This window comes from Carassius auratus, chromosome 10 (assembly GCF_003368295.1).
Source record: "Carassius auratus strain Wakin chromosome 10, ASM336829v1, whole genome shotgun sequence".
Classification (NCBI taxonomy): Eukaryota; Metazoa; Chordata; class Actinopteri; order Cypriniformes; family Cyprinidae; genus Carassius; species Carassius auratus.
Window position 1 is genome coordinate 13,217,446 of NC_039252.1, and position 21,132 is coordinate 13,238,577.

At 35.5% G+C, this 21,132-nt stretch overlaps 2 protein-coding genes and 1 long non-coding RNA gene across 5 annotated transcripts; 2 read left to right on the top strand and 1 right to left on the bottom strand.

The window, feature by feature from the left end:
• Positions 1 to 477: 477 nt before the first annotated feature.
• Positions 478 to 6,706, top strand: LOC113109909 (endothelial cell-selective adhesion molecule-like). Its single transcript, XM_026273796.1, has 6 exons — positions 478 to 928; positions 2,905 to 3,106; positions 3,206 to 3,361; positions 4,413 to 4,535; positions 5,828 to 5,957; positions 6,034 to 6,706. The coding sequence occupies exons 1-6, from the start codon at positions 728 to 730 to the stop codon at positions 6,482 to 6,484; spliced, it is 1,263 nt and encodes a 420-aa protein (XP_026129581.1). The 5' UTR covers positions 478 to 727; the 3' UTR covers positions 6,485 to 6,706.
• Positions 6,707 to 8,866: 2,160 nt separating this feature from the next.
• On the bottom strand, positions 8,867 to 17,497 carry LOC113109910 (fasciculation and elongation protein zeta-1). 3 transcript variants are annotated; one of them, XM_026273798.1, is made up of 11 exons: positions 17,226 to 17,496; positions 15,183 to 15,552; positions 13,515 to 13,614; positions 12,493 to 12,579; positions 12,245 to 12,410; positions 11,551 to 11,825; positions 10,617 to 10,697; positions 10,433 to 10,508; positions 10,204 to 10,269; positions 10,067 to 10,122; positions 8,867 to 9,755 (listed from the first exon to the last, which is right to left on the bottom strand). In XM_026273798.1, the coding sequence occupies exons 2-10, from the start codon at positions 15,497 to 15,499 to the stop codon at positions 10,115 to 10,117; spliced, it is 1,176 nt and encodes a 391-aa protein (XP_026129583.1). In that variant the 5' UTR covers positions 15,500 to 15,552; positions 17,226 to 17,496; the 3' UTR covers positions 8,867 to 9,755; positions 10,067 to 10,114. The 3 variants fall into 3 exon arrangements, with proteins under 3 accessions (XP_026129583.1, XP_026129584.1, XP_026129582.1); XM_026273799.1 differs by lacking the exon at positions 10,067 to 10,122 and having other exon boundaries at positions 13,515 to 13,566; positions 17,226 to 17,497; XM_026273797.1 differs by lacking the exon at positions 10,067 to 10,122.
• Positions 14,083 to 20,827, top strand: LOC113109912 (uncharacterized). Its single transcript, XR_003293029.1, has 3 exons — positions 14,083 to 14,197; positions 19,559 to 19,732; positions 20,313 to 20,827. It is a non-coding gene; the product is annotated as an uncharacterized LOC113109912 (long non-coding RNA).
• Positions 20,828 to 21,132: the final 305 nt, after the last annotated feature.

Consider the following 21,132-nt stretch of genomic DNA (forward strand, 5'->3'; position numbering starts at 1 on the left):
ACTGGATTAAGAGATATTTTTCTTCTTTTGGTAAACAATAGAACTGACACTGATTGCAAGATACTGTACATCTGGAAGAGACACAACCAGACAACCAGCTTAATTCCTTTATACATTCATAATGCAATTCAGCATATGATCCAGTCCCACATATGGGTTAAATTTCTGAATTGAGCCATGGCATTATTTGGTGAGTCAATGGAAGCAAACTGACTATCAATGCTAGTTTGTAATCAGGTTAAATACCAGCCCGCAAACATATAGCAGAAGAAAATGTCCGAAAGATGAGTACAAACAGGATTCTAGTTGAGGATTAGTGGGTTTACACTTAAGCGAGGGGAATTCAATATACATTGAGGCTCATTGCAGTGGCCCTGTGAATGTCCCTCTCCCTCCCACGTACCTTCTGCTAAGCCTAAAACAAGATGCTCGGCAGTTGCATCACCCAGTTTTTCTCCCTGTGGACTTTCATCTGAAATCATAAGTGACAAGAGGATTTTAGAAGCAGATTCTCTCTTATGAGTCTCTGTGTGGTGCGTATTTGTTTCACTGGGAGCTGAGCCGAAGCATCCCAGCCAAGCTGGCGGATCAAACGGACAACCAGGACAGCTGGATTCAGCTTGTTTACCTCCACTTGGGGGAGTGTATGTCACTCCTGAATGTTTCGGAGATTCTATTGGGGTTTCAAATGAGTGCACCTGGACTTGTAGGCTGTCAGCCGGGTTGAATGGAAATATTTAGTGTTTTTGAGTGTTTTTTTATGCTTTCTCTCTTTATCTTTCCAGGTGACCTTGCCCAACTTCAGCTGCCTCAGAAAAATGTAGAAGTGATCAAAGGGAAGATGGTAGTGCTGCAGGCTTCTTACACTGGTGTGGAGATTGAGAAAAATACTGTGGTTTGGAACTACATGTCCAGCAGCACAGAAATGGTGACTCTCTTTCTTATTTGTTCTTCTTCTTCTTTGTTTGTGTTGACAGACTTGTATAATTTGTATTATTATTAATTTGTATTGCAATTTATATATTCTTATTCTTATTAATTGAGAGACAGCATTAAATAAATATACTTTTTTTGTTTTGTTTTTTTTTTACAAATTTTTACAAATGTTATATATACCTATAACACCCTAAAATCTTGGTCTTAAAAACATGAACATGTTATTTGTTGCTTTTATTTATTTAAAGTATACCTAGTCAGCTACTTTGACGACTGTGGATTAAATAAATAGCTAAAAATGGTAAAATAAGATGAACATAAGAAATAATGATGAAAAATAATTAATAAAAACAAACAAAATAACAACAAGCGAAGTAGGATTAAAATAAAAACCCAAGGTAGTGTAAGTATTGTGTACAGTAGACTGAAACAATGAATATTCAGTAGAATTTAGTATAATAATAATAATAATAATAATAATAAAAGCAGAATTTATGCTTGTCATATTAAAATATACTATATTTAATTCCCATATAAAGTGTTTATAGCTATTAATAAACAAGTAATAATTGAGTTAATAAATAATTGCAATAATCCCTTAATAATAATAATAATTATTATTATTATTATTATTATTTAGGGATATATCAAGCTCTTTTTGATGGAATAAATGAGAGACAAAGAATTGTTGTAAAAGTTAATAGTCTATGACTATGAAATATACATTCTAATAATCATAAGTAATAAGTAACATAGTTAATTAACTAGGTTGCTGAGAAATTTAAGCAGTGCAGTATTTTGGGTCTTGTGCATATATTGGCTGTTTTCAAACTGATATCATAGTTCCATAAAAAAAAAAAAAAAAAATATATATATATATATATATATATATATATATATATATATATATATATACATATATATATCATGGTGGTTCAGAAGGTAACATGACATGCAGCTGATGTAATGGTCACTCAGGCTCTTGAGTTCCAGAGGTTAAGAGTGCACACTGATAAAATCCCACTCCTCATTATCACCCATACTCGAATACGCCGAATGGATTCAGCAGAGATTTATAATATATTCTGATAATGTTATGTCAGTCCAAATTAGATTTGGAAATGGTGTGGTATTATGGGTGGGATTATATTCATTCGTTAGTTTTTGTGCAGATGCCAGAAAGTTTAGCACCATCTGTGCATGTAATGATTTTGGATTATGAATGGCAGAGACAGAAATAATATTCTGGACCGATTAAAAAAAAGTGTCTTTAAAAATGATCACTTTTTGAATATGGAAATTTTGTTTTGTTTTTCATTCAGTTACATAATGTCGACAAATGTCTTTATCACAGAATCACTTGTTTTTTTGTATTAACCATATTAAAAATACAAAGTCATGTGAATCATCATAGCAGACTGCTATCTCATATTACCTGCAAGCTCAGACCATCTTACCTTAGAAGCTAGTGTAAAAACTGTAATTGAAATGTCTACTCTTGGCAGCAATTGTCTTTCATTTTGCATTACACAGCACCTCATTATCTGCAGATTATAAAATCCTCTATCCTGCATTTTCTTCAGTTGAGATTAAATCTGCACACTGAGGAATCAGCTGATATGAATCCTTTAGACCTGTCCGCTGAGAAATTCTGTCCCAGCCTCTAACAGATTGATGATCTTACATCATTCCATTTTTTTATTGTATTTTTACACAAGTGGTTTAGAAATTTCAAGCTGCTTGCCTAAACAGTTTTTCAGTATATTTAATTAGTATTAGAAATGTATTTAATTATTTAATTTATGTTTTCAATAATTAATTTATAATTGTGTGTGTGTTAATAAAATGTAATGAATAAATATAACAGTACATTGTGAAAAGTATTTCACCTTAAACCTCCTTTTATTATCTATTCATACCTCATTTGCAATTTTAATGCCTCCCACCCTCTTCTCTGTCTTTCTCTAGATTATCTCATATGTTGGTGGAAAATTAAGTTATAGCACTTCCCAGTTTGCAGGGCGAGTTGGTTTTATGCATAATATGCCCAACACCAACCTGTCCCTGTACATTAACAACACCAAAGCATCAGACTCAGGGAAGTACATGTGCCAGGTTATTATACCAGGCATCACAGGACATACTGGAGAGCTCACCCTTGATGTTAAAGGTGTGTACTTACTGCCATACTGTTGTGCACACATCATAAAACACACATGACAGATGCTTGTCCTGGATTTAACATCATAACCCATCCTGTCTCTTTTAGTCCCTCCTTCGGTTCCAGTTTGTCAAGTTAAAGGAAGGCCTGTTCTTAAAGGGAACATCACTCTGGCTTGTAACTCTGATGATGGGAAACCTGCACCACAATACAAGTGGACCAAGACCAGCCCCACTTCAGAAGTCTTCTTCCCTCCCGCACAAAGTGAGTCTGTCTGTGTGTCCAAGTAAGACACAAGAATAGATTTCATTAAGGTATTCATTCTTCATTCTATTAGCATGCATTAGCATTAACATGTTTTTCCAAAAATGAAAATGTACTCACCCTAATGTTGTTTCAAATTCTTAACACTTTATTCCTTTTGTGGAAAGAGGTGAAATTTGTAAGAATGCCAACTGATAAAGAAAGTAGCATAACACTATACTTTATTAAGTCATCTACTTGACTCTGGATACAGTCGCAACAGGTAACAGCTCACTACAAGGGAGGAATATTAGTAAATTTTAACTTTATTTCGGTTGGTTTTTCATATTTAGATGTCGTATTACTTCAAAAGAGTGCATACAGTCGATGATCAGTTGTATTTCTTTCTTTTTTTTTCTTATGTGTTCAATTGAGGACGGTAAGTATGTACAGTCAAACCAAAATTTATTCAGACACCTTCAACATTTCTCACATTATCACAGTTTAGAAAATGGTAATAAAATATGACAAGAGTTAAGAGTTAAACTGTCAAAACCAATTCATTAACTTTGATAGAAAGGTATGTAAAGACCCAGGTTAGTTGTCAGCTGTTAAATTTACGTACACAGATGATACCCAATTTAGGTCAACCAACCGTCATGCACCCACTAGTAAAAATCAATCAATTATCAAAATCAAAATAATATCTGGTGTCTGAATCATTTTTGTTTTAAGTGTATTTTTGAAACACCATGAAAGGTGAATAAATCATTTCAGAATTTTCTTTTGTGGTTGAACTAATCCTTTAAGCATGACGAGGAAACCGTTTGGCCTGAGATTAAACCTTAAAACCATATATTTGTTGACCTTTGTTATGTAATTCTTGAGTCACTGGAATCAAATCCTTGGATATACTAGATAAACATTGCTGGCATTCATCTAGCAATATTTTATCAGTTACTGTGACACTCTGTGATCTCGCTTTCAAATATTTGAATTTTTCTAATCTCTGGCTGAATTATTTTTGTGATCATGTAAGTCTAACTTTACCCTCATACTGTTGTTGTTGTAGATGAAACAGCAGGAACATTAAAGCTGAACAATCTGAGCAGTAATATGTCAGGGAAATACATGTGCACTGCATCTAACTCTGCAGGAGCGGAGACGTGCTACATCAACCTGGAGGTCATCACATGTACGTACTGTTGTTTGCTCATTACATACTGTACATAAGCTCTCAAAAGTATTAAATTAATACTTTTATTCAGCAGGGATGTATTAAATTGATCAAAAGTGACAGTAAAGACATTTATGTTAACATCACACTAATCAGCACAACTAATGAATCCTAAAAAAAGTTTTACAGTTTCCACAAAATAATTAAGCATCACAATTGGTTTCATCATTGATTTTTAGAAATGTTTCATGAGCAGAAAATCAGCATATGTGACCCTGGACCACAAAACCAGTCATAAGGGCCAATTTTATGAAGTTGGGATTTATACATCATCTGAAAGCTGAATAAATATGCTGCCCAGTGATAAGTTAGGAAAACATTTGGCCGAGATACAACTATTTGAAAATCTGGAATCTGAGTGTGCAAAAAATCTAGATATAAATAAAAATATAAAATATAAATAAAAGGTGATAAAATCACATTTAAAGTTGTCCAAATTAAGTCCTTAGCTATGCAAATTATATATTTATATAGATATATTTATGGGAGGAAATTTACAATATATCTTCATGGAACATGATTATTATAATATAATGATATTATTATTATCAAATTTGCTTATATACTTTTACTAATGATTTTTGGCATAAAAGAAAAATTGACAGATTTGACCCATACAATGTTTTGTTGTCTATTGCAACTTAAGAATGGTTTTCTGGTCCAGGGTCACACATTAGAAGGACTTCTGAAGGATCATGTTACACTGAACACTGGAATAATAGATGCTGGAAATTCAAGAATAAATTTATAAAATAAAAAATAAAATAAAAAATGCAGTCCCACTTTATGTTAGGTGGCCTTAACTACTACTACTATGTACATAAATGTAAATAAATAATTTGATACAATGGTACATACATGATTTTACATTGCACTTATATTTAAAAAAAAACTGCATATAATTAATTTCTGTAATTACATTTATAATTACACTGTTGACTCATCTCTTACACCTTAACCCACCCTTAAACATGTCCCTAACCTTACCTGTATCCCACCTCAGTACGAGCAAAGCTGTTTTGCAATACAATATGAACACAATACGTAGACTGTAATTTTTTTTTTTTATTTGATCTAAGTACATAGTAGTTACCTAATATAAAGTGGGACCAAAAATTAAATCTTACTGTTTTTTAAAAGGTTGTATTCATTCTCTTTTTCATACTTGATGTTTAGTCATTTAAGTTGTATGATGATAAAAAGTGTACTGTACATTAAGTACATTAAGCATACATTCACTTTTCATACAGCGACTAATGCTGGGATGATCGCTGGTGTCACAGTTGGTTGTATTGTGGCTCTCATCCTCATCATTCTCTTCCTCGTCTTCATGTGGACAAGACGGAAGGACACTGAGGAGGATTTAGCTAATGAAATCAAGTAAGATCATTATGATTTATTGATTGATTTAGTAATTTCTAACTTGTTTCGACACTAATGTTTTTGTGTGTTACAGAGAGGATGCTCAGGCTCCCAAACGCGTCTCATGGGCCAAGAGTGGCACTGGATCTGACATCATCTCTAAAAACGGCACCCTGTCCTCCATTCACACCAGCTCTTACCCGCGAGACACCAAGAACCACCACCATTACCCTCACTCCGACACCGCGTCCATCCTCACAGCCACGGGCAGCACAGCAGGCTACCGCTCACAGCCTCCAGCAGACGCCACCCTGGAGCGCACATTGCCAGGCTACAACCCCACCCCACCCCGTGGACCCTCGGGACCCCCCAGCACCAATGGGGGCACACCTCATTACACCTCAGTGACCCGGCCAGCCTCTGCTCAGCCTCAGATTCCTCGTCAGCCCGTGCTGCCCACCACTGTAACTGCTGCCAACATCTCCCGCATGGGAGGGGTACCCATTATGGTGCCAGCGCAAAACCAGGCTGGCTCTCTGGTGTAGGACCAAACATTTAATGTCTGCAGTGACACAAACTAAAGCACATTGGAAAGGATGAATTGGAACTGATAAGCTTAATGCCTCTGTATGGAAACTGTATGATGTCATTTTCTTTATTTTGTTTAAATGTAAGCAAAAATATGTAAAGATGCTCATTTTAATGTTTTAAACGTTTTTTTACTGTTCAAAGTAATACAGAAAATCCTCTACCTTCTATAAAGTGGAGCTTGTTTAACTATAAACGAAAAGACACTGACCAAAAAACAGATGTTGGAACATTAGTTCATTTTTTAAATGATTAATCGCATCCAAAATATAAGTTTTTGTTTACACAGTATGTGTGTGTACTTTGTATTTTTATTATGTATGTATACTGTATATACACTCACATGCATGTATATATTTAATAAAAATATGTTGTTTATATATTAAATAAATTATGAATATAAATATACACATGTAAATATTTTTTTATATATACAGTATGTGTGTGTATTAATAAATATACACAGTACACACTATACACACACACATATTATGTAAACAAAAATATTTATTTTGAATGCGATTAATCGTTTGACAGCACAATTGGAATTATTCACTTTTTCACTTCATTGTATTGATTATTTTTGTTGTTTCTGCTTTGATTGTTATTTTGCTAACTAAAGATGCTATTTTGCCTTGATGAAAACAAATGAAAGGTCTATTCCATATTATTTACAGACACTCCTCATGAATATTTACGTTTAATACATATGTGGAAGTAAGCTGTTTTAGTTTGAATTGCAGCACCCACTCTTATGTTTCATAGCCGCATATGTTAAGGGACATCACCTAAAATGTGACATATTAAGTTGCTATATTTGCCTTTAAATGTTTTTGGCCAAGTATTTAGAAATAAACTCATGTTGTTATCTCAGAGATGTGTGGTAGCTTTTTTCAATTTAGAAGTGTGGAATTTGCTATATTGTGTTTTTGTACCCCATGATGATATTTTAAAACTAATGTATTAAATTGAATATGTAAACTGTATTTATAAACATTCATTTACCTTACTGTAAATAAGGTATTTATTTCTCATTCTAGATCTGTGGTCATTTCATAATTTCGTAGCAAAGAAGTTCATGATTTTTCTGGTTCACTGGATACTAAAACATCCAGTTTCCAGGAAATAAATGCACCAGTGAAACAAACTCAAAAGTGGCTGTATTTATTTACTTAACGTACATCACTGAACAACCCAGTTTTACTCAGAAAGAAGTCATATTATGGAAGTAAAATGGGTTGCGAATGGCAGTTCATGGTCACTTTAAGCAGGCTATAGCTAACCATATAATAAATCAAAATAGCGCATCTACTGTATGCCAAAAATCATGTTGTTTTTTATTTTATTTTACCACATATTTCATAAATGCAATTTAAAATGCTGTAATTTTTTTAAGTATGTTGTATACTCAACAGTACGACTGATTGTTTATCAAGCACATATTTTACTATATTTTATCAGAATTGTTTTATAGTCCGTACCCATGTCTGGACTGGACAACCTCAAACTGTTCTGTATATATGACTATTTACTGTCAGCAGACATGAAAACACTTTGTATTCATATTTTTGATTAAAAGAAACTGGCTGTAAACATGCAGTCTGTTCATTTAAAAGGACATATAGTAGTAATGTTCTGTAGAGTCTGAAATGTTGCATTTATTTTGTATGATATCAGTAACATATCACCTAACGTTAGTAGGCTATGTATTTGTTGTCATCCAGTCCTGGAAAATTGACCTACAGTGACCTAGATTCATGTTAATGCTTACTAATAAGTATTTTTTATTATTTTTTTTTTTTTTTTGATGGCGGAAAAAAAAGAACCTCATAAAGCTTAAAAATTCACAATAAAATCATTCGTGGGTGCGCATCATTTTTCGCGCGCTTTTTGTTGGAAAGTGCCCAAGTGAACGGTTATGAAGACTTGCTTTTAAACGAAGAGGGCAGAAGGTAAGATAGTCTTTTAAGACCTTTAGTCACCCATTATTAATAATATGTAGGAAAGATAACCTAACGCGTTACGTAATATAAATAAGCCGCAAGCTGTGCAACATTTAGACAGAGTGTGTCTAAAATAAGCTAATTTGACTGTGCTGCATTTAAAAATGAGCAAAAATGAATTCCTCTGTTTTCATCTGTTATCTAACATTTCCTATAATTCTAATATTGTGTTAGGACACTGTATTAATTATTTCAATTAACAATTCATTAAATTCCAACAGAAAAAAGTAGGCTAGACATGGACAGCATATCAGAAATCCTCGACAAGCTTGCATGTGACCTGTATATGACTGTCCTCTAGTGGAATGCTGCGGTATTACAATTGAATCACAGTCATTCAGGCTTTTACAGGGTTTGACGTTTATTGGAATTACAACTCAGCAATACTTCACATTCCTCCATGTCCCTTACTAAATAAGAAATATATACATTAAAGATGTAAGCACAAGGCATGGATGACAGTTAATGTTAAAAGTAAAAAAAAAAAAGAACATGTTTTTATTAGACAAATGGATCGTCAAAAGAAACTATGTAGAACTGTGTATTTCATACACAAGATGAAAAAAAAATGTCAGGTTACCCAAAATAAGAAAAGTTACAAGATTTCTCCCTATAACTTGGCATTAATGTTGAACACTAAAACATGCTGTATTTTCAACCAACCTTGGCTGAAATGAAGCCGCAATACTAAAACGGCTAAAGCAGAAAGTATGGATGGATTATTTTCAAATGTGCTCTCGAATCACTGCATCTACACCTTAGGAAGATTGTGAATAATGCCCTTCTCATCGCCACCTGTGATCAGAATGGATGTGAATGATTGAGTGGTATCTAAAATACCTTATGTTAGGCGTATATTTAAAAATAAAAATATTACCTGATCGTAGAGTTAAACTGATTAAATTCCACCTGTTACCCTTACACGTTCCATATGGCTTTTGGCCCGTATTAACACACGTAGTAGAAAACATGTAAAGCACCAGGTGCTGTAGTGTGAACCTTATGGATATGTGAATACAGGAAGGGCAGTGAGATGAGCAAGGTCAAAGGTCGTTAGACAAGCAAGAGAAGGATGGTTAGATGTTCAGGGTCCCTCGCTGATACTGGATAAGGGAGCTCATGCAGCTGGGCTTTGAGAACCGAGAGAGGACGAACGAAGACACCCGACCTCTCCAGAGTCTCACCATCAGCACGTCACGCTCAGGACTTTAGGTAGGACACAGAACTACAGGATGGAGACGTGATAATGTGTTAATGGTCTCAATGCAGTGTATGTCGTTCATATACATTTATATACTGTACTATATAACAATATTATACTAAAACCATAAAAACAATTTAAAATAAACTTTATCTGAAATAAAATTAAATAAAAATAAATAGATACTATATTGACATATAAAAAGCAAAATAAAAATCACAAAAACACACCAAAACTACTAACACTTTAAAAAATGAAAGCAATAAAAATGAAAACAAATTCAAAATATCAATAAAAACTCAATGATATTAAAATAATGCTGGTGCGTTATTTACGGGAATATTTAGAGCTGGTGAACAGTGATCTTCTGTGAATCCAGTTATTTAATTAGCTAAATTGAGAAAATATATTTATACCAAATATTTTTTTTGTAACTTTATTTTGATTATGGTGAAAAGAGTTTTGGATTTACCTTTTAGTATGTAGTCAGTCAAGAGGGTCGGGACCTTCTCACTGTCTTCTTTCATGGCATAAAGAACTGAAAAACAATATCAGTTGAAATAATGGTCATTATTTGTTTTCCTTCTAAATTTGTTATTGTTTGTAATATTGTCCAATATTACCAGTATTAGCTTTTTACAGAAAAGTCGGTTTCACTTTGACTCAGTTTTAATGCCATTAGTGCAGATCAGTACTCTTACTTTTTGTGAGCATTTGCAAGTCATCCACAGATGGAGGAGTGGCTTTTTTCTCATACGGAATGACTGTGTTTAGGTACTGTTGAGCACACATATGAAAAACAGTCGGACAGAGTTTACGATCAGATCCTATTCCTGCATATATATGCATGTTTAGTTCAAAACATTTATGGAAATGCTCCTCCACCTGTCTTTCTGTCCCTGAGGTCCCAAAGGTCTGCCTGATGCCTGTCTGCAGGATGTTGGAAAGACCCTCCATACTGAAGCGCTGAAAAACATTAAAACATAAAATATTAAGAACTAGAAGCTCACATTTTGTACAGCACTGCATTCATTGTGTGCACATCTTACGCCAAACTACTGCAAGGAGCTGGAAGAATTTAACTGAGGATCTAGAAATGATGGAAAAAGTTCTGACATTACATGATAGAAAATCACATGCATTATACATATTTTACATAATAATGTTGTGATGCAATTTATTTAAGCACTTGAAAGTATTGATTTTATTTCTTATGTTTTATTTAATTTTTTTTGAGAATTCATAAAAATGAAAAAGTGAGAAAAATGTATATATAATATAATATTATTTAAAATAAATAAAAAATAATAAATGCATTATTCATAAAATAAAAATTATTAAAAATTAGAAAAATAAATAGAATTAATAAAATAATAATAATAATAATAATAATTAGCCATTTATCAATTATCAATCATGATGGTATGGATATATATATAAATAATTTATCATTTATTGGCTAAAATCCTAAGCTTCTGAGTTTAGGAAAGGTGTTTAAACATAATATATTACATTTGAGCTTCACAATTTGCCACATTTACCAAATCTAATCACTGTGTACAAAATAACTCAAATGATCAACTCATCCCTGTGAGAACATGGAGGATGAGGACGCAGAGATGCAGTTCTTGCATGATGTAATCAAATCACAGTGGCATTACTGCAAGAGGAAGCTGCTATTGCCTCCACAGCTCATACTGCAGGGGAATGCTTCCTCTACTCTTCCAGTAAGTTCTAAGTGCAGCTGTAGAGTAATGGGGCAAGATCCATTAACCGCAGATGGAGGCAAACATCACGCAGCTCATTTCAACACACTTACTTTTGCAGGCATGCTCCCGGTCTTCTCGGAGCGCGTCGGTCCTTGTAAACTCATGGCCTTGTCCTTACGCCTGCGCTTGCTCAGCTCCCTTTGCTCCTTCTGTCTGTTCTGGACCTCCATCAGAGCTGTGATGAAGGTGTTCTTCACCTCCTTCTCAAACTCCAGCTCGTCCCTCCGGGCCAGCTGGGTCACCAGTTCCTCCGAATACTCTCGTATCGCCGCCTCCATCCGACACAAGATGTCAAGCAGTGCCGAGCTTGGCATCAGCCTCAGACCTGCATGACAAGCACTGGGTTTAATAAGACTTGATCAACGCGAGCAACTCTTGGCTTTCACACTGTGACTAATGTTGCATTGTTTCTTTAGTGTCGTTCCCACTTAATTTGGGCTATTTTCCTTCGCTTTTTCTCCACTGCGTCTTTGGTTTCAAAAACATGATCTGGGATAAAGAAATGCTGAAACAACAGATTCAAATAGAAACCTTCTCTACTTTATAGGCACATGTTTCTAGAGCATGTTTACACTTACCTTGATCTGGTTTTACTTTCGCTGACAGACATCATGCTTGTATTTTACTCATAAAGATCATCTGTACTGTATATATCAACTACATTTTCATCTTGACATCTAGTTTCATCTAAAGGTTCACCCTGAGGTTCACATATATTTATTAATTACAGGTTTGAAGGAGCACCTTCATAGGAGCAGTTGTTGTTGGAGGCCTGAGAAAGCATGCGGATCTCCTCCAACAGAGAGGGGCTACTTTTAGAGGAAGACACAGCGATATCATCTTCCTCCTCTTCCTCTGTCTCTCCAGGATCTGGTGAGTTTTCCATCATCTCCACGATCTCCTCAATCACCTGATGAGAGAATAAATGACAGATTTTAGTGGGCGTTTAAACCAGGATTTTTTAAAAGGCGGCTGTAAATGTTTAGACTTACCTGATCAGCGCTAATAAGAGGTTCTTCACTCAAACAATTGGCATTTTCATTCTTCTCGTTCATCTCATCCTCCTCTTTTTCATGTATCTTTAAAACCAAGACATGAAAAAATCCACAGCCGTGTCAATAAGACATGATGGTAGAGAGTAATGGCTCCATATAGTTCCATTACACTCACTGCTAATGTGCTGAAGAGAGTGCTTTCAAATGTTAGCTTGACAGCTCTTCTGGCCTGCAATGATGTACAGCAGAGTCTTGACTAAACTAGTCAAAAGCTAGCATTAGATTACCTCATTTCACCTCTGACCAGTTGCATTAGTTGATTATCTGTATAACAGTATAAAAGACTGTAACTCTGTTCATCTCACACAATGAAGAAATATACAAATCTTTGCCAGTTAGTCACGGACATTATTCAGAGATCTTTTTGTGGTGTCTAAACTATTTATTGCAAAGCTTTTGACAGGCTGATTGCCAGAGAAAGTAGATCAGGCTGGGTTTTTGGCAGCGAGTGACTATCTCCGCCGTCCATTTGGCATAAATATACACACCACACCCTGAATCAAGAGTGCAAAGCTGTACTCTATGCAGTGCTGCAGTCATTTACTCAGAGGAAATAAAATTGCTTTTCAATTATAAGGAGAAAGATATTTCAAGTTGTTTCAATAAAATATATCTCAAGAGATTTCTTGATGGCCAATGCATCAGTGATAACTTCTTTGCAACTTAAATCAGCTCCATTAATATAATATAATTAATATAATAATCATACATTTCCTTTAACAATAAATCATATTTAGTGATATCAGCAGAGTAATAATATTAATATCAGAAGTAATCTAAATAGTATTATCATTGTATGATAAAATGCACATGATGATATTAAATTACTATAAATAATGTAATATAAATATCAATGCATTGGTAAAAATAATTTTGTCCCTAACATTGTACTTTTAAAGCCCTGCAGTATATTATCATGGCAACAACATGAACGTTATCAGAGCAGAGCAGATGTTTACCTCTTGATCTGAGAGGTTGCCATTCAGCGTTTCTGAGGTGGGCTCGTCCCAGCTGGACACAGAGGAGGGGACGTAGTTGTCAGTCAGAGCATCCCACACGCTACAAAAACACATGCATGGACATTTATATACACAGTGTTCCAACTGACACACAGTGAAAATGGAACAAATGAGACATTCAGACTCAACAACATCTTTAATAGCTATAATAACTGTGATCTAAAATGGTAATTGTGTATTAACAGCTGTCGACCATGTCGGTATGCAAATGCACTGTCAGAACATATTTATATAGCTCATTTTTTATTGGTCATGCATTGGACCTGCAGACCACTTATGTGCACCCCTGCTAATTACTCAATTAATTTACTGAGAAATTTCATTTATATGTATCGATTACGATTTGTTAGCAACAAGAAATTTAGAGCTTTCGCTTTTTTATTATTATTTTAAGAAGTTCTTTAAGTAGCTGGTTTGCATGTTTATATAACAGGGCTAGTGACAATGCTTTCTTTCTCTTTCTATTTATTTATCTAGATACTAAAATTACTCTCCACACTTTCTTTGTGCCTCTGTCTAGTCATTCAGGGAACAAGTGGCCATTCAAAGTGTGCTGATCCTCTGTTGACACACAGACACAAGCCTACCAGCCTCCATTCCAGCCCTGCAACAACACCAAACTGGTACAGACTCATCGTCTACCCATATGTCACTGTCAGAAAGAGTTTCATTTCGGTTTGCTGTCTAGAGATTTCCAAAAGCAACATCTTATCTAGAATATTTAGCAACCACAGGTAAAAATGTATTAATAAATATATATACTTAGAATTGAGCAGGCTGGTTTCTGTAATTCATCAGATGCACAGCCACGGGCTGAATTCTAGCGCAGGGACAGATTTGTGTCTGAATACCAGCCAAGAACAAAAGCCACGGGCAATGTGAACACATCACAGCGGGAAACGCAGGAAATAACATGCTAACAAATCATAAATCAACGACATATTTACAGCAAAAACTATGAGAGTAATGAGCAAGATGCTCAAATTCTGGAAAACCCAGCAACATGTTCAATTTGATCTCTTACAAGATTACAAAACACATTGATTTGAATCTAATTTTCTCACATTTTTATGCTCTTTTTATATTTACTTGCTAATATTAGTGTATATATTTGCCTTCACCGTCTCAATCATTGATGATGTTTTGACTGTTTTAAATCAACAATAATGCCTACTATGTTTAGACCAAGGGATTTTTTTTTGTCCTATTTTGCGAGAGGCAGATTTGATGGCAGAGAGAGGATGGTGATAGACTGCCAGCACAGACAAGTCAGGACAAACAAAAGCACTGAGGCGTATAAAAATGTGCTGAATAATTCACAGCCGAACCATGGACATGCACACAGACAGGCGCTGGTGATGGACAAAGGGTGTTTTTATACAATTTGATTGGCAGGCCAGTTGGCAAGGATGTCAGACATGTCCTCACTTTTGATTGGCAGAGAGACAGCCAGCTGGATAGGTATATTCATCAGCGCAGTCATAACAGTATGCATACTATTTTTGGTGGTGTAAAAACGTGAGGCTAATTACATAAATCTTCATTTAAAATGAATGAATTCCTGTACCTTACATGTATTTACTAGAAGTGGAACAGAAAAGATCTTACTCTTCATCTTGAAGCCTCTCTTCATCCTCCTCGGTGTGCGACTGGTTGCGAACAGGTGCCAGGCCTTCTGTCTTCGTGTTGTAATTGTGGAAGCACACATTTAGCTTCTCATCAAATTCATTGACGAGGTCCTCCATGGACTTGAAGCTCATCATCTCGGAGAAGTTCTCCAGCTCTGAGAACTCTTCGCGGCACAGTGGGGCCAGAGGAATGGTTTTGTGAGGACGACAGGCAGGCTGCTCGGATTGGATCTCCTCCATCTTACAGGGTCGCAGATCCTCAAATTCCTCATCCAGGCACACCAGAGGGGCCTCCATCCTGATGCCCTCTCGATCGCACAGTCACGTGGAGGATGTCACTGTAACAGTCCCTAATTAAAAATATGATAATTGTAAATCTGTCATTTTAACATCTCAGATTATCATCTTAAACATAAAATGCTAATTGAAAATGTTAAGTAATTCAGATAGATTTTTCACTTCTCTGAAAATGATGTTATATAATAGTAATGGCTTCTTCAGAGTCAAGAACATTTTGTGAGACTTGATATGAAAATATGAAATACAGCAGGGAACACGAATGACTGCATTTCGCTCAAGCAGAGTGAAAGTAATTGTGTTTAATTTGCATGATGGTTGATTCGGCAGAACCTCTGGGACTTTTCCCAATGAATTCTGGGACTGTAAGGCCACCAAAGTCAACCAGCGATTATAGCTCATGCTAATTCAAATTCACTTTCCCAAACATGAAAAAAATAATAAATGTAGAAATACGTACATTAGCTTTTTTCTGCAATCATTACTGCCTTATAATCCACTCTATATCAATAACATTTATTTTTAGCAAATTAAATGATACAATATGAGCGTTTCTAGGTAAAAATGCATCTTGTTATATTCTGATTCACCCAAAACGTGGTTTTTACATTCTATTCAGGTAAAGATGACTCGAAATGAAATGAACAAGTTCAGTTTGAGAGTTATTATACAGTAACATCCACTCTTTATTTCCTGCATTTTCGACCTGTGATCTGACAGTTCCCATGAATGAGCTCGATAGGCTTTATCAGGCTTAAAGTCAAGCTAAAAGACAGCAGGATAAAAATCTATTTAAAATTGTCTTGCATAAACTTTTACCCCAACATTAGATTAGTCAGCAAAATTCCATTCCACTAATACACTCTATTACCCTAGTGTGTATGTGTCTGTCTGTAGTGCACTGTGTCAGAATTAAGGGAATGACCTTGTGTCACTTCCTGGTTTTTGGCTACCGATTGATTTGTTTGTCCGCCTCCCATAATTCTGTGCCTATGGCCAAAACCCATTCACAAGAAAAAACTTCAAATGACCAAAGCAAACAGGCAATCCAATGTTACATTGATAAACTGCTGCTTATTCACACCTCCTGAGGAAGGGGGTGGAATTGAGCAAGAGTAAAAATAGCATATTGACCTTAAATAAATCGATGGAACAAACTGTGGCAATGGAATAAAACACTTTTGACATGGGACCTCCGCTGAGAGTGACATAATCTAAATGTGTATTACGTTCATATTTATCCCAGTGATAAAAAATGCAAGAGATATTTCTCAAATGCACTGCTAAATCTGGATCACAGCATTAATTTGTGGATGCCAGTTAAAGGTGCTTTCAGCAGGCATGAACACAACCATGTCACAAGATAAGATGAATTGATGAGCCATGATGGGGAGAAATATGGCAGATCACATCATAAAGCATGGGAGAGATAAAATACAACATCACTGTTTTGGTTTGGATGAAGACATTTTTTGGTGTTTCTTTAGGTCACACCACATGGATTTGAAAATATTACTTTTGATTATCCAAATGGAAAGATATTTAAATTGTGCTATCCCCAAAAAAAATATGTCTAGATATATGTACCGAATTAAATGAAAAAAGAAAGGGATGGATGCAGAACGGACGGAGATCAAGGTTACCCCATTTCCCAGTGGGAATGATGTGAAAACAATGGCGGGACGGAGACGGAGTGATGGAGGAGAGAGAGGGAGGAACAGATTACCTGCAGAAGAATCTCCCCGTGTGTATCTGGGTAGAAACAGCCCCTCCTATTCCAGTACAGTCAGAGAGAAACCACCATCAGCAAATCTTGGTCAGGATGAAACGACAGCAGACACAATCATTCCCATCACACACTCAGAAGCTCCGTGTCCTGATGGCTGCTATTCTTATCTAAGCCAGTCAAGGCTCAGAGTGTTGTTTTCTGAGAATTAAGCAGCAGCCGTCCTCTCCTGTTCCACTGAGCCTGCGCATTGGTACGGCAGCTGACGGCATCATCCTCCTCGCCGACCCTCCCCCTTCTGCTCCTCTCCTCATGCACCTCACTCTCTCCGCCCCCTACCCCTCCTGCTCCCTTTCTCTCAGTCTGCCATAAGCCAAATCCCTCCATATTCATGAGGAAGGACAAAAAAAAACCCTGAGAGGTAATGGGGAGAAGCTGTATTGGGGCTTTATTCACACCTTGACCTCGCTTGTCATCGGCCACATCAGGAGTCTCTTGGCAAGATCCCTTCTCATTACCCCTCAAAGCACGCTCGAGGGATTTCAATGGAGGAAGCCGTGCTAACAACATGTACGCTGCTTACTGTCAGTCATTACTATTGAAATGAAAGCTATAAATCTGGCTAAATTACAGTGTTTTAATAATGTTGCAGGGTCATATAGAGTAATACTAAGTCTGAGACCACTAGTGGAAATGCTTCTATATTGTATTTTTGTAATAATTTAATAAAACAATTACAAATTGTATTATTAGTATATCAATTTAATGAAAACATTGTTAAATTTCACAAATTTGGTTATTTGATTAGTGACCTATAGAACACGAGGAACTGTAAATGTTTTATTTCTTTGTAATAATAACATATGTTATATGATTTCATTTATTTTTAGGGAACATTAACAAAGATGAATAAAATCTATAATGTTGTTCATTGGTAGTTAATACACTAATGCACTAACAAATGAGATCTTATTGTTAAGTGTTACTAAAAAATGTATTATAATTGATGTATCTCCTAGATTATAAATGTTCAACATCCTAAAGTAATTACATATGATTTATATAGCACAATTATTTATATAGCACAATTGAAAACCAAACCCAAAATAATAAAAAATAAAATTCCTTCCTTTAAAACATTCAATTTCCAGGTTTATATTAGATAATTAATCACAGATTAAACAACAGATGTCAATGGTGTCTCAGATTGAACCCCTACAGACAAAATACACAGTTTCCAGCTCAATTTGTCTGACTCTGCAGGCCATCATGCAAGTCAGAAAGACAGAGAAACACAGCAAAGACAAAGACTGTGGATTATAGGAACTGATTGGGCATAAAGAACCTTTTGTTTGGTCGTAGTATTGCACAGTTGCCCTTTACGTCACACATATCCACACCTCCCATATGTAACGCCACTCTCCCTGCTGCCCTTAATCTTTCACGGCTTTTAATCTGTGTCTCAGCCTGTAAAAAGACCCATACAGTTAGAGACGCTCTCCAGCATGCATGTGTCTGCATTCACACAAGCTGCTCAAAATTGGCTTGCCATATTCCAGGAATTAGCATCTGATTGTATGGATTACAAACAATGCTTTCACAGTTTTGAGCAGATGACTGTGGGAAACAAAAGCATGGCACACGTTGCACAGGCCATCTAGACATCATATAATAAAGCATCCTTCCTGCTTCCTGGCTAGATTTACTCAGAAATGCATTTCGGTGTTGGAAGCATGCGGCGTGACTGAAATACAAATGCAGGTGTATTACTACTGGCTAGCATGCTTTAATGTATTTGGTAGTTGTTGGCTGTATGCATGTGGCACATCTTTGTCTAACAGGCTTTAAACCATGTGAGTCCATTAATGGTTAATAAGAAGGAGGAGAGTGCAGAAAGTAACAGTAGTGGGTCTTTGAAGGGGGGGGGGGGGTATTCTGCAAAGCTCAAACACAAATATGACATCATCTTCTATGAGAGTGTTAATCACTGTCTAATGTATACAACTACAAAATTGTTAGATGATAAGTCAGCCTATTTTTATTCACTGTTTTGATGCAAAGGCCACTTCAAACCATCTTTCAAAACCCTTTACACTTGCCCAAATGAAAAAGAATATATATATATATATATATATATATATATATATATATATATATATATATATATATATATATATTACTTTATTTAAAAATGCAAACCACAGCTCATCTCATACCGCGTTTGCTTTCCATCTTTATTACATTAGAAGCAATAAAACTGATGAGATAATACAAAAATTGGGAATACACACAATGACCTGATTTCCTGTGCAACACTCCCCCTTCTCACACAGATGCAAGGCTCCTCCACAATGCAGTCAAAAGACTCGGAATGACGGAGGCCCCATCGCCATGGTAACCGGGTTTGTGCAGCTGAGCATTGCGCTCGGAGCAGTGGCTGTGGTTATTGGTGAAGGATTGGAACTGGCCCATTAGCTCCACGCCTCCAAACATCGAAGGCCTAATAGGTTTGTACAATGTGGCCGCTGGATTTATCGAGCGAAGGTGTTGTTTTAGCTGACATTGAATATTTATGAAGTGATGTGATGACTGTATGTACTGTATGAACCTCCAGTTCTTTTTTCAGGGCAAGATGGTAGGTTGCGCCTGCCGTTGACACTTTTAACAGAAAATCAGTACACTATACTACATTGCCACTGATTTAAAATATAATAATAATAATAGAAAATAAGGTTTTAATTTTCTAGATTGTGATGATAGTTTAGAGTTGATAGGAAGTGAATAGTAACGGTGCTATAAGTCTGCACACAAGGTTATCAGTAATGCACTTTAATTATTTAAATATTTTTGCAGCAGTAATAACATATAGTAATTGTTATGTTTTTTTTTTTTTTTTTTTTTTTTTTAGAAATCGGAATAAATTTTCCAAAATGAGAAGTGATTTTATTACTCTTAGCCTCCCTGAGGAAAACATCTGCTGTACGATTCATCTGTATATTGTGTGACAGACTCGGTTCGGGATTTGAACACAAAGGCTTGTGATCTCTCCTCAGTCCTCATTAGTGTCTATGGGCTTGAATTTTGCAGATGCAGGGAAAGAGGACTTCAGCTATGATCAATACTCATCCAGGTTCAGAATTCACTTGGAAAATACAGCTGTCAGCAGCAGGCCAGCCGATCAATAACAACATCTAAACACTAGAAGATTGCACATACTATTGAAAACTCATCAGCTAAAGTATCTGCCTTTATACTTGCCCATCTGGAACGTTTTACAGTAAGTGAGTAATAAAGCATCTTATACATAAATGCCTCTACTATTCAAAAGTTTGGAGTCGGTAAGATCTTTATGTAACAATGCAAATATTGAAAAGAAGAAGAAAAAAAAAATTTGGTGCTCAAGAAACAATTCTTTTTTTTTTTTTAAACAATTGTGCAGATTAATACACTGTGAAAACTGTGATCAATTCATTAATATACAGGGTAGCCAATAATATATGAAAATTAATACATTTTAATCCTTCTATTATCAATTTGGCAGTAGAGTGCATTGCTGATTGGGCAAATGAGGTGCGAGTCTGCCCTCTAGGGGTTATCAAGAGATACAGCAAGCTGATTTCAAGCATTTAGAAACCCAATTATCTCAAAAAGTTTAATTTAAACATGCAAATCAAATTGTGTTGGAGAAAGATATAAAATGTTACTCGAGTTTATGAATTAAAGGTAAAAGATACTCTAGGGACAACCCTGGTCTTATTTTTAAGACCAGTTCAAACTCATTTAGTTCTTTTAAGAAAAAAATTAAATTCAAATATAAAACAGACCTTGTGAATTTGTTTCTAATAAAAAAAGGATGGCAACACTTTAAGACCATAAAACACCTTATTTTTACAAACTGAGTTCATTA